General features: G+C 48.9%; 1 protein-coding gene across 1 annotated transcript; it reads left to right on the top strand.

The window, feature by feature from the left end:
* Positions 1 to 12,664: 12,664 nt before the first annotated feature.
* Positions 12,665 to 14,809, top strand: LOC308277038 (histone-lysine N-methyltransferase SETMAR-like; the record flags this gene model as incomplete). Its single annotated transcript, XM_080716083.1, has 2 exons — positions 12,665 to 12,781; positions 14,042 to 14,809. The coding sequence occupies 2 exons, from the start codon at positions 12,665 to 12,667 to the stop codon at positions 14,807 to 14,809; spliced, it is 885 nt and encodes a 294-aa protein (XP_080572209.1).
* Between the last annotated feature and the right edge of the window lie 1,715 nt (positions 14,810 to 16,524).

Here is a 16,524-nt window from a genome sequence, read left to right on the forward strand (position 1 = left end):
CATGCCGTAGGGCTGCAGGGTCGGGGGCTTGGGGCGTGGGGTGGTAGGGGTCTGAGATCGCAGGCGACGGGACTGTCCCTGGCGCCAGGTGTCCGATGGTTCGTTGGCTTCCGAGCTGGTGGTGGTCAGGCCTGATCGGAGGCAGGGCCGAGGGCCAGGAACAGAAAGCTTTAAAGTGGCCATCTGCGTCCCCAGGGAGCTTGGCGAGGTGAGCAGAGGGTGAGAGTGCGAGGCCACGGAACCAGGCCCCAGCGGCCCCCAGGTGGTTCAGGTGAAGGGCTGACACTGCACAAGCCGCGGTCCCCCAACCCAATTCTGACTAATCATAAAAAAGCAGATAGAAGCCGGCTTGGCGGTGCACGCTTGTACTCCCCGCGCTTGGGAGGCTGAGACAGGAGGATCGCACAGGTTGAAGGGAGCCTCAGCTACTGAGTGAGGCTCCCAGCAACTTAGACCCTGTTTCTACATAAAGTATAAAATAGGTCTGGGAGTATAGCCCGGAGGTAGAAAAGGACCTGGGTTCCTCCCCCAGTACCACCACCAAAAAAAAAAAAAAAAAAAAAGCTGATAGACACCCTCAGGTATGTTAAAAAGCCCACTTGTACCCTGTTTCAAAATGAAGAATGAAAACTAGGCTGGGATTTAGCACGAAGGTAGAATGCCGCGGGTTCCCTCTCCAGTAACACACACACACTCTACTTCCCAAGGGTGTCGGGATCACTATTTTCAGGACCCCCCTTTGTACTCTGTCTTTGCTCTTTTCTGTTCTGTTGCCTTATCTTTCCCTAACCTAAAAGAAGCTTTCATATTTCTGTACTCTTCCTAGTTCTCAGAGTTCGTCGATATCCACTGGAAAAGAACCCGGAATAGAAAGACCCCTTGGTTTCAATCCTGCCTTTCTAAGGCAGGGCACAGGGCACGTGGCTTAACTGGACAAGCGTGGTTTGACTGGGCATGGGGTGGCCACGGTGGCACGATCTAGGGTATCAATCTGTCTGACCATCCCTGGGTTTGGCCTTGGAGGAGGCGGTCGAGCTGGGGCTCCTTTGGCAAGTCTTGCAAGGTCCAGGGGGCTGGCGTCGGCCACCAAACGCACAGGATTTTATGTTCCATTTTCATGTTTTACAATGAGAAACGGCAGGTGCCCAGAAGTAGGTGGCCCTCCCCAGACTTGTCACGCAGAATCCACACTGAAGAGCCTCGTGACCAGCCTGACTCATCTCACAGACTCCTACAGCCTTGAAGAGCCTCGTCTCCACAGCCAGATCTCTGCAGCTTGTCGCTTTATAATTTGTCACCAGGGGCGAGGGACTGATCTCACTGTGCCTCAGTGTTGTCGTCTGTGAAGTGGTAACACGGCTTCTTGATGGGGCTGTTGTAAGGACAGATGAGGCGCGACGCGGTGTCTGGAACAGTCTCTGTGTAGTACGAGCTCAGCACGTCTTTCCTTTCATCTTCAGCAGCAGAGGAAGGCTTCATGCTCAGTGTTGACAGCGTGTCAGAGGAGGCTCCATACCTCCCTCCTTGCTTGCCTTCCTCCCTTTCTTCTTTTTTTCTTGTGGTTCTGGGGATGAATTTAGGAATGCTCTGCAACTAAGTTTCACCCCAGATGTTTATTTATTTTTTTTTTATCTTTTTAAATTTTGAAACAGGGTCAAGTTTCCTGGCTGGCCTCAAGGTTGCAATCCTTCTGCCTCAGCCTCCTGAGATGCTGGGATTACACGTGAACTCCACTGCCGCCGCTGGCAGGCTCAGTTCCTAGACCACATCCTTGCTCTGTGCCTAGGAAGCCGCTCGCAGCCTGTCCTTGTCTTCTGTGGCAGATCCCCCCTGATGCTTAAGGAGGAGGAGGTGCTGCCGTGTTGGCCCTGGAGGATTCCCAGTGACTTCTCTGAACACTTTTTGTTCTTGCTCTGTGTCCTGTAATCCTGGCTGCCCAGGAGGACTGCCTGCTGGGGAGAGGGAGGACTCCTGGGCTCCTGACTGCCCGGCTCAGGTGGCACCTCTGCCTTTGCCTCTTGAACCATGTGCAGGTTTTGGTGCAGGTTTTCTGCGTTCAATATTAGAATTTCCCGCAGTGTTCTCTCCACCGATCGGAGCTCCAGCTGGTTCCTCCAGGAAAAGAGGCTCTAACAGTGAGAGCTTCTTCAGGGAGCACGGAGCCCGGTGCTCCCCTCACTGCTCCTCCACCCATAGTCCCGCATTCCTCTCTCTGCAGCTGTCGGTTCTCCTGCCTGGCTGTGTGCTGCTTTGAACAACATTCAGTCGTGGGTTTCCATGGCCCTCACACTGCATAGTGGAAGAGAATGGCGGCCTTCACTGGTGGGGAGGAGGCCTCCCCCTCAGACACTGTGCTGTACATACGTGGCCACTTCTCATGAGCTCAGCCAGAGCAGGCCGCGGACTGTGGGAATCAGAAAAGGCTGGGCTGTGGTTTAGTCTTTGCCGTTGTGGAACTGTATGAGTTCAGTTCCTTAGATCCCCCAGCACCAATACTGTTCCTTTAAATATTTAAAACTCAGTCTATTATACTTGACTACCGTTTAATTTTTTTATATTGTTTGCTCTTCTGCCTAGAGCTAAAGTTCTCAAAACTTAGGGATTTTTCATTTTCTCATGTATACCCCAAGCAGGCCACCCAGGACGTTGAATGTGTGTGTTCACAAGTGCAGCTGGCTGGATAGGGACAGGGTTTAAAGGTGTCGGCACCCATGGCAACAGGGGTGCAGTCGAGGCAGGATCTAGAGGCCCCCTGCCTCCCAGAGCAGCCTGCTCCCTGGCCCTCACCCGAGCAAGGCCAGGCCTCAGGTGAGCAGGGCCGTGTCTGTGTTGCAGGCTCTCATGGCGTTCAGGGATGTGGCCGTGTATTTCTCCCAGGAGGAGTGGAGCCTGCTGAGCCCTGATCAGAGGACCCTGTACAGGGAGGTGATGCTGGAGAACTACAGAAACCTGGTCTCTCTGGGTAAGTGTGGTATGCTTAAGACTGGCATTTCTTCCAGTTTGGATATATTTGAGGCAACAATCTCCCTCTCTCTTTCTCTCTTTTCTTTCTTTTGCTCTATTTATGTTACTGGAGATTAAACCCAGGGGCATTCTACCTCCAAGCTGCACCCCTTGCGCTATTTTATTTTGAAACAGGACCTCACTAAGTTACTGAGCTGGCCATAAACATGAGATCCTCCTGTCGCAGTCTTCTAAGTACTGGGACCACAAGTTTGTGCCACCATGCCTGGCTAGCAATGTTTATTTTTAACTGGATCTTTGGGTAGCACTCAAAAGCAAAAATATTTTGTTTCTCCCATGAAGGTAAGGTTTGTTGAATTGAAAGTGTGTGTGTGTGTGTGTGTGTGTGTGTGTGTGTGTGCGTGCGTGCGCACATGCGCTCTCTCTGATACTCTGCATTTCTGGGCCTTTTCCTCTGAGCTGGGCTCTCTTCCTTAGTAACTTATACTTTGATGGGTGAAGGCGGTGTTCATCCACCTGGCTTGGAACAGAATCAGTGCCTTCATGAGTGGATTGGCCCCACTCGTTCAGGTCCTTGCCGCACCCTTTCAAGCTCCTCACCTGCCTTGCCTCTGAATTCTTCCCTGGCCCTTGACCCACGACGTCAGGTCATCTTGTCATCCTTTCCTGTGTGCAGGAATTCTGTTTTCTAAACCAAAGCTGATCGCCCAGCTGGAGCAAGGGAAAGAGGCGTGGAGAGAAGAGAGCAGATGCGCGCCAGCCTCCCGTGCGGGTGAGTGGCAGGAAACTGGGCCAGTGAGCTCCAGGATGCAGGGTGTGAGCAGCTGAGAGGCCGGAGGGAGGCGGCGCCGAGCCCGAGTGCAGGGAGCTGCCTCTGGAGCTCTCGGCCTGCGTTCACGTTGCCTGGCTCGGCCTCCCTTCCAGACCTCATCCTCACCCCCTGAGGGCTTTCCTGGGTCTCCTGTCGCCTTCCTCCTCCAGGAAGCCCTGGCCTTCCCGGGGTAACTCTTGTACATGTTTGTGGGTTTTTTTCTCTTTTGTTATCTTTTTAGAAAAGATCAAGAAGAATAGAGCAGACACTGAATGATGTAAAGAAAACAAAGCCCAGTGGGAGACATAAAGCTTAAAAGTCAGTTGAGAAATTTAAGCGGAGTGCTCAAAGCAACTGAAGCTAAGAGTGGTTTGTACACTTTTCCATGGTTATGTAAACTGCCAGGCGTGGTGGCGCACGCTTGTAATCCCAGTCTTGGGGAGGCTGAGATGAGAGGATCACGGTTCACTGACAGCTCCAGCTACTTAGCGAGGCCCTTCGCAACTCAGTGAGACCCTGTTTATAAATAAATAAATAAATAAATAAATAAATAAATAAATAAATAAATAAATGAAAAGACTTACAAAGTACAGGTAGTGGTGTGGATCTGAGGTACAGTGTCCCTGAGTTTCATCACTACGACCGCAAAAAAAAAAGGTGATGTAAAAATACATATAACGTCCTTCATTTTGTCTTTTAGCTCTTAAAACTATACATTCTTAACTTTCCATATTCTTCTTCATCAAGTACTACTTGATGTAAAACCTAAGAGCGCAGCAGTTCTCAGGTATCAGTGACTCTTGTCTACTTCTCCTTTGCATTTTTAAGTTTTTGTGGTCGTGAAGATTGAACCTAGGTTCATTCTACCTCCGAGCAACACCCCTGCCCTGCTCTTAGTGAAACAGGGTCTCACTAAGTTGTGAAGGGCCTCACCAAGACGCAGAGGCTGTCCATGAACCGCAATCCTCCTGTCGCTGCCTCCCAAATACTAAAATTCCAAGCATGCATCACCTTGCCCAAGTTAGACCATGAATTTTTATTTAAGATGTTATTTTTATTTATTCATTTTTTATATTTATTTATTTTATTTTATTTATTTTAATTTATTGTATTTTGTGGTACTGGGGTTCCTGGAAGCCCTTCTACCTCTGAGCTACACTTCCAGACCTATTTTATATTTTTTATTTGGAAATAGAATCTCTTAAGCCAGCATGGCTGGCTTCGAACCAGCACGATCCTCCTGTCTCCACCTCCCAAGCATGGGGATTACAAGCATGAGCCACCACACCCAGCTCAGATGTTATGTATGTATGTATGTATGTATGTATGTATGTATGTAATCATTTATTGTGGTACTGGATATTGACCTGAGGGACATTCTACCTCCAAGCTGTACTCCCAGCCCTGTTTTTTATTCTTTTTCTTTTTGCAGTTTTGGGGATGGAACTCAGGGGCATTCTACCTCCGAGCTACACCCCCAGCCCTATTTTTCATCCCTTATTTTGACACAGAGTCTCTAGAACCGGGATTGCAGGTGTGTGCCACAGTGCTTAGCTCATAACCACTTTTTGAGCAGCCCTCTACACGGGCCCTCTACCCAGTGCTGATGACTGTGCCCTCTACCTATCTCTTGATCAGACGAGCACAGTTCACTGGTTAGCTAGCTCTCAGTGAGAAAAAAGAACACAAGTTTCAGGCATGGTTTCTGTGTGTGTTGCTGTGCGTTGGAAGGTTATCGTAGTGAGAATCATGTAGACTGTCGATGTTGTCCCTATTTATACACCCAAAAGTGCCTGTGATGCCTTTGCTGTCCCCTGTCTGTTAAGGTGTACTATTGGGCTGGGAAGTTGGTCATATAAAGTAACTCTTGGAGCTGGGCATGGTGGCGCACGCTTGTAATCCCAGCATTTGGGAGGCTGAGACCTGAGGATTGCGGTTCGCAGACAGCCTGAGCTATTTAGTGAGGTCGTCTGCAACTCAGTGAGACCCTGTTTCAAAATAACAAGAATAAAAAATTGGGCAGGTTGTGTAGCTTGGAGATCAAATGCCTCTGTGTTCCAACCCCAGACCAAATAAATAAATAAATAAATAAATAAATAAATAAATAAATAAGAAAGAGACTTCCGGGAAGATGGCGACCGAGAAAAGCGGGGCTTAAGAGCCCCGCTAACAACAAATCTCCATTACCACAAAATCAGCGCCTTTCATAGCCAGAAAACACCATCACCAGTGAAATAAAAAATCACCAGGCTCCAGAGAGAAAGCGGACTGAGACCAGAGCCACAGAGGAGATAACCAGCCTCACGCCCGAGGCCGCGGAGACGCGGCAGCAGTGCCATACTGCCGGCGGCACCGGCGAACTCACCCGACGGCTACAGCAAGCCGAGGTTAGCTGCTGCGGAACAGTCAGGTGGGATTTCTCCACGCAGGGAGCATCTAAAGCTCCCAGTGGCCGAGCTCAGCACACGCTGCAGGGATTCAGAGTGGATTCAAAACCAAGAAGAAAAACACCAGCCCCACAGCTGAGGGTGTAGCAGCGGCGCCATATTGCCACCGGCGGCAGCAGCACCAAATTCAGCGAGGCCAGTACACCTACATCTGCGTACTCAAGAACAGTGAGTCAAATTGCAGGCCACAGAGGAGAAATCCCAGTACTGTACTCCCTGGGACTTGACCCCGTGGGGGAGGGGCGGTGGCAGAGATATCACAACATAGGAGAACGTGCAACCTGGCACCCCCCACAGTCTAAAGCAGCCTCTATCGACTATCTGGGTCAGAGACTCTGTGATAAAACCCAGTAAAGGAGTAGTGGGGTCTGAGATACTACTGACTCGAGATCCAGAACACCTTAAGTGAAGTCATAGTGACCCAAGGGAAGAACCCAGAGAAGGCACAAACTTCCGAAATCATGGGAAAGAGGAATAACACTGGAGCAATGAATGCCCACAACCCCACAACATCAGAATCCGATAAAACAGAAAATCAGAGATTTCTAGAAGATCAAATCAGGAAAATAACTGTAGAAATAATAGAGGTGCTTCGAAAAGAACTCAGAGAGAGCCAAGAAGAGATAAAGGATGCAATTAATGAAGTAAAGGCCTCAATTCAAAGCACAAAAAACCGATTAGAACACATGGAGAACAGAATCTCGCTCTTAGAAGATGAGCAATCCAAAAATGAACGCATAGTTTCTAATCTAGAAAAAAATATCCGACAGCAGGAATCTGATATTGAAGAAATATGGGCCCATTTTAAGAGAGCTAACCTAAGAATAATTGGAATAGAGGAGGGAAAAGAAAGTGAAACCAAAGGGATCAACAATCTCTTCAAGGAAGTAATAGCAGAAAATTTTCCAGACATAGAGCAAGAGGTCGATACACAGGTCCAGGAAACTTATAGAACTCCCTTTACACAGGATCGGAGAAGAGGATCCCCACGCCACATAATTGTCAAAATGACCAATGTGGAAGCCAAGCAGAGAATCTTAAAGGCAACAAAAGCAAAGGGCCAAGTGACATTCAGAGGCAAACCAATTAGAATCACTCCAGACTTCCCAAACCAAGTCATGAGAGCCAGAAGGGCGTGGAGTAACATATTCCAAACTCTGAAAGAAAACAACTTCCAGCCAAAAATTTCCTACCCAGCAAAACTTTCTATCAAATTAGATGGAGAAATAAGCTTCCATGACAAACAGAAACTGAAGGAATTTATGTCTTCAAAACCAGCACTAGAGAAAATACTCAAAGAGATTAACCATAAAGAAGAAACAGGTAACACACTGCAGAACTAGAGAAACAAGATTTTACATCCAACAGACAACTAAGATTGGTTATCTGTGGAGATTCATTATTTATGTTAGTCTTTTACCTATCTCTAAAGGGTATTGTTTGCCTTTATTGTTGTTAATTTCTAGGATTTCTAGTTGGAATATTAATATACCTTCAGATATAGCATTTGGAAATATTTTACCCCATTCTATTAGTAACTGTTAACTCTGTTTACATTGTCTTTGGATATACAATATTTTTTTTTATTTTTTAGGGAGTTTGTATACTCTTCTGTTGCCTGTGCCATTGAAATCATAACCAAGAAATCACTGCCAATTTCAATGTTGTGAGGTTTAATGACCCAGATTTTCTCCTAAAAGTTTATAGTCTTAAGATTTATATTTAGGTCTTTTATCTATTTTGAGTTAATACTTGTATATGGGATTAGGTAAGGTTCAATTTTATACTTTTCCATGTAATTATTATTTTTTAACAATATTTAGTTAAAAGATTATTATTTCCACCACCAATTGTTCGTGGAAATCTTGTCAAAAATAACTTGACAATATAGGGAAGAATTTAGCTCTAGGCTTTTATTTAACTCCAATGGTTTATATATGTGCCTTTAGAACAGTACTACACTGTTTCAATTATTGTAGCTCTATATGGTTTGAAATCAGAAAATATATATCTTCTAGCTTTGTTTTTCAAGATCGTTTTGGGTACCTAGAGTCCATATTCCATATTAGGATAGATTTTTTTCTGAAAAATAAATATATAAATATATGATAGTTTCACCTAAAAAATAGATAAAAAATATTCTCTGGTAAGAAAGAAAGCTAAAAGAAATATTGAAATGTTATCTTTAATTCATCAAAAGCTTGGTATCAGACAAATGAAACTTTTATGTGAGATTATCATTTTTAATTTTAGATAAATTGCCATAATACTAGATGTCAACTACTAAGCCAAGCATGGGAGGGAGGGATAGGGATAGAATGGGGTGGGGATTGGGTGGGGGCTGACTGGGAAAAGTGTGCATGTATGTCTACAAAAGTATGTATCCTACTATGATGTATGAATACAGTGCACCAATAAAAAAAAAAAAGAAAAAAAAGAAAGAAAGAAAGAAAGAAAGAAAGAAAGAAAGAAAGAAAGAACCTACCTCTTGGTAAGTAACATTTGCTATTAAGGATTTGAAGAATGTGGTCAAATCTCACCATCAAATGAGTTCCATCTGACTTGGCCTTCTCTTTCTCCGGCAGGACCAAACCCACCCCTGCACTCCATTACTCTCTGCCCTCCTGATTTCTCCAACCAGAAATCTCTGGAGCAAAACGTGCTGTGTGGCCACTGCCCCTGGATCTTCACATGCTTATGTGCAGAAAGACTTGTTGCACCTGGGGACCCACACGCGGAGGACCAGAAGGAGCAGCGAGCCTCGGACGATAGATCCTGGAGCGACAGAGCAGAAGATCAAGACAGAGAAGGCTCCAAGTCTCGGTTTGGTAGGCCCAAGAAAAGTACTTTTGGAGAATTTCCCAGGCCACTCCAGAGGCCACCAGGTAGTTCCCAGCATCACATCAGAGCACTGGGGATGGAGGAGAGCCCGGCTCAGACGAGGACCCCCAAAGACTCCGACAAGGTGCTGAGGAGGGCAGAAGGCCTAGGTCTTGGAGCAGTTGCCTGTGGCCAGCGCAGACTGCGTTCCAGCAAGATGAACGGCCTGCTCAGTCACCAGAGGACACACTCAGGGGAGAAGCCATACGTGTGCGGTGTGTGTGAGAAGGGCTTCAGTCTGAAGACGTGCCTGACCAGGCACCAGAAGCTGTACTCGTGGAAGAAGCCCTTTGTGTGTGGTGAGTGCGGGCGACGCTTTACACAGAAGGCCTCCCTCATCATCCACCAGAGGACGCACTCAGGCGAGAAGCCGTATGTGTGCCAAGAGTGCGGGCGAGGCTTCAGGTTGAAGTCGACCTTCGTTAGACACCAGATTACCCACTCAGGCGAGAAGCCCTACATGTGCCATGAATGCGGGCGAGGCTTTAACTTTAAGTCCCACCTCATCATCCACCAGAGGACACACTCAGGCGAGAAGCCCTACGTGTGCCATGAATGTGGGCGAGGCTTTAATCATAAGTCCAACCTCAATATCCACCAGAGGACACACTCTGACGAGAAGCCGTATGTGTGTCACGAGTGTGGGCGAGGCTATAAACGCAAGGCCCACCTAATCATCCACCAGAGGACACATTCGGGTGAGAAGCCCTACGTGTGCAGTGAGTGTGGCAAAGGCTTCAGCGTGAAGTCCAACCTCATTGTCCACCAGAGGACACACTTGGGCGAGAAGCCCTACGTGTGCAGTGAGTGTGGCAAAGGCTTCAGCGTGAAGTCCACACTCACCAGACACCAGAGGACACACTCGGGCGAGAAGCCCTACGTGTGCAATGAGTGTGGCAAAGGCTTCAGCGTGAAGTCCAACCTCATTGTCCACCAGAGGACACACTTGGGCGAGAAGCCCTACATGTGCAGTGAATGTGGTAAAGGCTTCAGCGTGAAGTCCACGCTCAACAGACACCAGAGGACACACTTGGGCGAGAAGCCCTACGTGTGCAGTGAGTGTGGCAAAGGCTTCAGCGAGAAGTCCTACCTCATCATCCACCAGAGGACACACTCGGGCGAGAAGCCCTACGTGTGCAGTGAGTGTGGCAAAGGCTTCAGCCATAAGTCCCATCTCATCATCCACCAGAGAACACACTCAGGCGAGAAGCCCTACGTGTGCAGTGCGTGTGGCAAAGGCTTCAGCGAGAAGTCCTACCTCATCATCCACCAGTGTACACACTCGGGTGAGAAGCCCTACGTGTGCAGTGAGTGTGGCAAAGGCTTCAGCCATAAGTACTACCTCATCAAACATGAGAGGAAACACTCGGTCGAGAAGCCAGTGTGCAGTGAGTGTGGCAAAGTCTTCAGCCATAAGTCCTACCTTATCATCCACCAGAGGACACACTCGGGCGAGAAGCCCTATGTGTGCAGTGAGTGTGGCAAAAGCTTCAGGGAGAATTTCACCCTCACCAGACACCAGAGAACACACTAGGGCAAGAAGCTGTATGTGTGCAATGAGTGTGGCAAAGACTTCAGCGAGAAGTCCACACTCATCATCCACCAGAGGACACACTCAGGCGAGAAGCCATATGTGTGCAGTGAGTGCAGCAAAGGCTTCAAAGAGAAGTCCACACTCACCAGACACCAGAGGACACACTCGGGAAAGAAGCAATATGTGTGCAATGACTGTGGCCAAGGCTTCAGCGAGAAGGCCAGACTCACCATCCACCAGAGGAACACTGTGTACTCTCTGAGACAGACATCCTCAATTCCTTCCTTTTCTATTTGAGTACAATGGAAAAAGTCTTGTTTCCTTCCTTGTGGATCTGGGACAGCCTTGTCAACTTGCCTGATCAAGCGTAGAGCAGAGCCTAGCACGCACTTAGTGAGACTTGCAGCAACCTAGGAAGACCCTGTTTCAAACCAAAAATAAAGTGCCTTGGCATGCAGCTCTGAAGCAGAATGCCCCTGAGCTCAATCCCCAGTACCACAAAACAAACCACCACCACCGCCACAACAACAAAAAGTAGAACCAAAGGTGTGTTGGCGCACACCTACAATCCTACCCCTGAGGGAGGCTGAGCCAGGAGGATTGCTGGTGTGAGGCCAGCCTCAGCAACTGAGTGCAAACCTCAGCGACCTAGCAAGGCCCATTTCAAAATAAAAAAGCCTGGGGTGTGGCTGGGAGATAGACTGCCTCTGGCTTCAGTCCCAATCCCACCCTTGGCCCCTCCCCTCACATAGCAGAAGTGATATTAAGGGGCCCCTGCGCTCGGTTCAGGAGAGGCCTTAAACTCTCCTCTTCAAACCCTGTTGCTGAGCTTGAGAACTCCAGCCACAGAGCGGTGCCGGGCAGCGAGCGAGCCGCGTGGATGCTCTGTCCTGCCGGGGCTTCACAGGACGGGATCCCAGCCGACGACTGCAGCCTCATGGGAGCCCAATGAGGACCATTCAGCTGAGCCGAGTCAACCTGTAGAACTGGGAGTGAGGATGATACTTGAATTTCTGCTTTGGCTTCTGAATTGCAGGGCCGTCTGTAACACAACATAGAGAACTGACTTTTGTAAGCGGGAGTCAGTCTTAAATCATAATTTAAAAAAAGATCAAATTTGTCTGTACACAAATGAATTCTGAACTGGGCGTGGTGACACATACCTGTAATCTCAGTACCTGGGAGGCTCAGACCAGAGGATCACAGGTTCATCAACCTCGTAAGGCCCTCAGCAACTTAGACCTCATTTCAAAATAAATAAAGGTGGTGCCTGATAGTGATCTCAGCATTCAGGAGGCCGAGATAGGAGGATCTTAGTTCATAGTCAGCCTCAGCTACTTGGTGAGGCCCTCTGCAACTCAGTGAGACCCTGTTTCAAAACAAAAATAGGACTGGTGAGTAGCTTGGAGGTCGAATGCCCCTGGGTTCCATCCCCAGTACTGCCAAAAAAGAAAAAAAAAGTTAATTCTATGATGTGCTTCATAGTGAGAAATCTGACCCCTACCTCCTGCTCTCCACTTACTTAATTGTCCAGTGCTGGTGTTCATGTATTTGGGTTTGAGCATTGTCAAAATATACCTCAATGAGAAACAACTTTTTTTTTTTTTTGAGAAAAGATTTCTTAAATTTCTTTTTTTTTTTTTTTCAGGTGTGGGGATGGAACCCAGGGACATTCTACCTCTGAGCTACACCCCCAGCCCTATTTTTCATCCCTTATTTTGACATAGAGTCTCTAGAACCGGGATTGCAGGTGTGTGCCACAGTGCTTAGCTCGTAACCACTTTTTGAGCAGTCCTCTACAGGGGCCCTCTACCCAGTGCAGATGACTGTGCCCTCCAAACAAGTGCAGCGAGCCCCCGCCCCTCAGGCCTCTGCTAAGGCCGTGCAAACTACAACTCCCGTGAGGCCGCGCGGCCGCGGACTACAGTTCCCAGCATCCTCCGCGAGGCACCCGCCTGTCAGGGAAGGAGGCTTGGCACCGGGCGGCCCGGTGTCGCGGAAGTTAGAGAGAGGAAGTGACCTTCTGGGATGGCAGCCTGTGAAGGGACACCTGCGGCTCAAATAGATCAGCTGGATATAGCGGGAGGCCTGGAGAACTTGCCCGTGAGCGTGTGGCCGCCGGGGGCGGGGCCAGCGCCCTTCCAGGTAAGGGGGTGGCTAGTCAGGGGGCGGGAATAGATACCCCGCCAATCTGCGTGCCACTCTCCCGGGTAGAGGCGTGGTTAGCCAGGGGGCGGGGCTAGATGCCCGAGTCAGCCTCGTGCTGCCCTCCCCTCCGGGGCGGGGCTATCCAGGGGGCGGGGCCAGATACCCAAGAGACTGTGTGCTGCCCTCCCAGGGAGGGGCGTGCCTATCCAGTGAGGGGCGGGGCTAAATACATAAGGTCCTCTGTAACATGGTGAGACCCTGTTTCCAAATAGAGAATAAAAAATATGGCTAGGGGTATAGCTCGGAGGTAGAATGCCCCTCGGTTCCATCCCCAGACCCGCAAATGAAATAAAAGAACTCACTTTATTTTAAGGATGAAATTAACTCATTTAAGAATAAATGCCAGGCGTGGTGGCACACGCTGGTAATCCCCGCGCTTGGGAGGCGGAGACAGGAGGATCGCGCTGGTTCAGACTCGCTGGCTTAAGAGACCCTGTTTCCAAATAAAAATATAAAAATAGGTCTGGGAGTGTAGCCCGGAGGTAGAAGGTCTTCCAGGAACCCCAGTACCAACAAAATAATGATAATAATAATAATAATAATAAATTAATTTATATAAATATTCTCTTTAGAATCATCATAATCAGTACTGTCCATAAAGCCATGGGTTTTGCTGCACTCGTTATAGTTTCCAAAATGCACATGAAAATAATACTTGTTGCGGGGGTGGTGGCACACACCTGTAATCCCTGCACTTGGGAGGCGGAGACAGGAGGATCAATCTGGTTCGAAGCCAGCTGTGCTGCCTTAAGAGACCCTGTTTCCAAAAATATATATATATATATATATATATAAAATATGTCTGGGAGTGCAGCCCGGAGGTAGAAGGGTTTCCAGGAACCCCAGTACCACCAATAATAAAACTAATAATAATGAAAATATTTGTCTATTATATATACATACATACATACATATATATATATATATATTTTTTTTTTCAGTACCGAGATGGAACCAAGGGGCATTCTACCTCCGAACGACACTCCCAACCCTACTTTTTTTAATTTTTTATTTTGAAACAGGGTCTCACTGAGTTGCAAAGGGCCTCGCTAAGTAGCTGAGGCTGTCTGAGAACCGTGATCCTCCTGTCTCGGCCTTCCGAATGCTGGGATGACAAGCGTGCGCCGCCACGCCCGGCTCTATTTGTACTTTTGCTGGCGTGTCTCACGCTGACTTGCACCGTTTCTACGTTGACAGTACACCCCGGATCACGTCATGGGACCTGGAGCAGCCACGGACCCCACTCAGATAACCTTTCCCGGCTGCAGGTGCGGCGCCGCCCCCTGCCTCCCCGGCTCTTGCCCCTGCCTCCGCCAGGACGAGAACTATGACGAGCACTTGTGCCTCAGGGTGCTAGGCCCGGGAGCCAAGTACTCCAGGCCCGTCTTTGAATGCAACGCCCTGTGCCAGTGTGCGGACCATTGCACAAACAGAGTGGTCCAGAGGGGGCTGCAGTTCCGCCTGCAGGTGTTCAAGACAGACAGAAAGGGCTGGGGGCTGCGGACCCTGGAGTTGATACCCAAAGGGAGATTCGTCTGTGAATACGCCGGCGAGGTCCTGGGCGCCTCGGAAGCGCGGAGGAGAACTCACTCGCAGAAGAGGCAGGACCCCAACTACATCATCGCCGTCAGGGAACACGTGTGTGGCGGGCCGGTCCTGGAGACCTTCGTGGACCCCACGTCCATCGGCAACGCCGGCCGGTTCCTGAACCACTCCTGCCAGCCCAACCTGGTCATGGTCCCCGTCCGAGTCGACTCGATGGTACCTAAACTGGCCCTCTTCGCAGCCACGGCCATCGGCCCGGGAGAAGAGCTCTCTTACGACTATTCGGGAAGGTTCCTCAACCCCGTGGAAGGGGGCGAAGAAGAGAGGCCCCAGGGCGGGCAGCTGCGGAAACCCTGCTCCTGCGGGGCCGCAGCGTGTGCCGGGTTCTTGCCTTTTGACGGTTCACTGTACTGCCCTTAGCCAGGTGTCCATCAGGAAGAGTGCAGGCGGAGGCTGGCCTCAAACCCGCGCCCCTCCTGGCTCAGCCTCCCAGTCCACGCTCGGATCTCGCAGCTCTGATCTTTTAGGAGAAACAGACTCCTGGTTGAAGCTACCAGTACTGGGCTCTCGCACCGAATCCAATCCGTATCAGGACTGCGAACGCATCCCACCTCTTCGTTTTTACATAGATACATAACTGTTCAGAATACTCGCTTTCCCAGTTAGACACGACTAAGTGTTTTCTTGCTTGCAGGATAAAAGCAAAAAATTGTGTGTCCTTAAGTTGGGTATCTTGCCCTTCTCTTCTTTCATCCTATAAGCAGAAATGTGTATGTGATGGCCGGGGTAGGGGCAGCAATCCCAGCAGGCCACACTTCAAGGTGATCCTCAGAAAGGGTCCTGCAAGCCGGGAGTGGTGGGCACGCTTGTCATCCCCGCGCTTGGGAGGCGAAGACAGGAGGATCGCGCAGGTTCGAAGCCAGCCGAGTTGGCGTAAGAGATCCTGTTTCCAAATAAAATATAAAATATAAAATAGGTCTGGGGGTGTAGTCCGGAGGTACAAGGGCTTCCAGGAGCCCCAGGACCACCAAAAAAACAAAACAAAACAAAACAAAAAGTATCGTGCAAACTGAGCATGGTGGCGCACGCTTGTAATCCCAGCGCTTGGGAGGCTGAGACAGGAGGATCGCACAGGTTCAAAGCCAGCCTCAGCTACTTAGTGAGGCTCTCAGCAACTTAGTGAGACCCTGTTTCCAAATAAAATATAAAATATAAAATAGGTCTGGGAGTATAGCCCGGAGGTAGAAAGCCTCTGGGTTCCAGCCCCAGTACCACCAAAAATAAAGAAAGAATAAAAAATAGGGCTAGGGATGTCACTTGGCGGTCAAATACCCCTAGGTTCCATCCCAATGCCACAAAAAAAGAGGAAGAGGAAGAAGAAAAGGAGGAGGAAGAGGAGGAGGAGGAGAGGAGGAGGAGGAGGAGGAAGAGAAGAAGGAGAAGAAGAAGAAGAAGAAGAAGAAGAAGAAGAAGAAGAAGAAGAAGAAGAAGAAGAAGAAGAAGAAGAAGAAGCAGCAGCAGCAAGGGCGTGTTGAACAAATCAGCAAGGTAGAAGGTGGTATGAGTATCGGTACTGTGGAAAACGCTACGTTCTGATCTCACAGCGCTGTTCCTTTAGAAGAAACTGTCTCCTTGTTTAAGCTGCCATTATTGGGCTTTTGCACCAAATCCAGCCATGATTCAAGAAAACCCTAGTTCCGGGAGGCTGAGACAGGAGAATCAAAGGTTCAAGGCCAGCCTCAGCAACTTAGCAAGGGCTCCGTAACTTAGTGAGACTCTGCTTCAAAATGAAAAATTCAAGCCAGGTGTGGTGGCACACACTCATAATCCTAGCACTTAGGAGGCTGGGACAGGAGGATGGAAATTTTGATTTTGTGTGTGTGTGTGGGGGGTACTGTGGGAGGAACCCAGGGGCTTTCTACCTCTGGACTATACTCCCAGACTTTTTTTTTTTTTTGGTGGTACTGGGGTTCCTGGAAGCCCTTCTACCTCCCAGACCTATTTTATACTTTTTTAAAATTTGGAAACAGGGTCTCTTAAGCCAGCGTGGCTGGCTTCGAACCTGCGTGATTCTCCTGTCTCAGCCTCCCAAGAGCGGGGATTACAAGCGTGCACCACCACGCTCAGCTGGTTTT

Source organism: Muscardinus avellanarius (genome assembly GCF_963383645.1).
Source record: "Muscardinus avellanarius genome assembly, chromosome: 19".
Lineage (NCBI taxonomy): Eukaryota > Metazoa > Chordata > Mammalia > Rodentia > Gliridae > Muscardinus > Muscardinus avellanarius.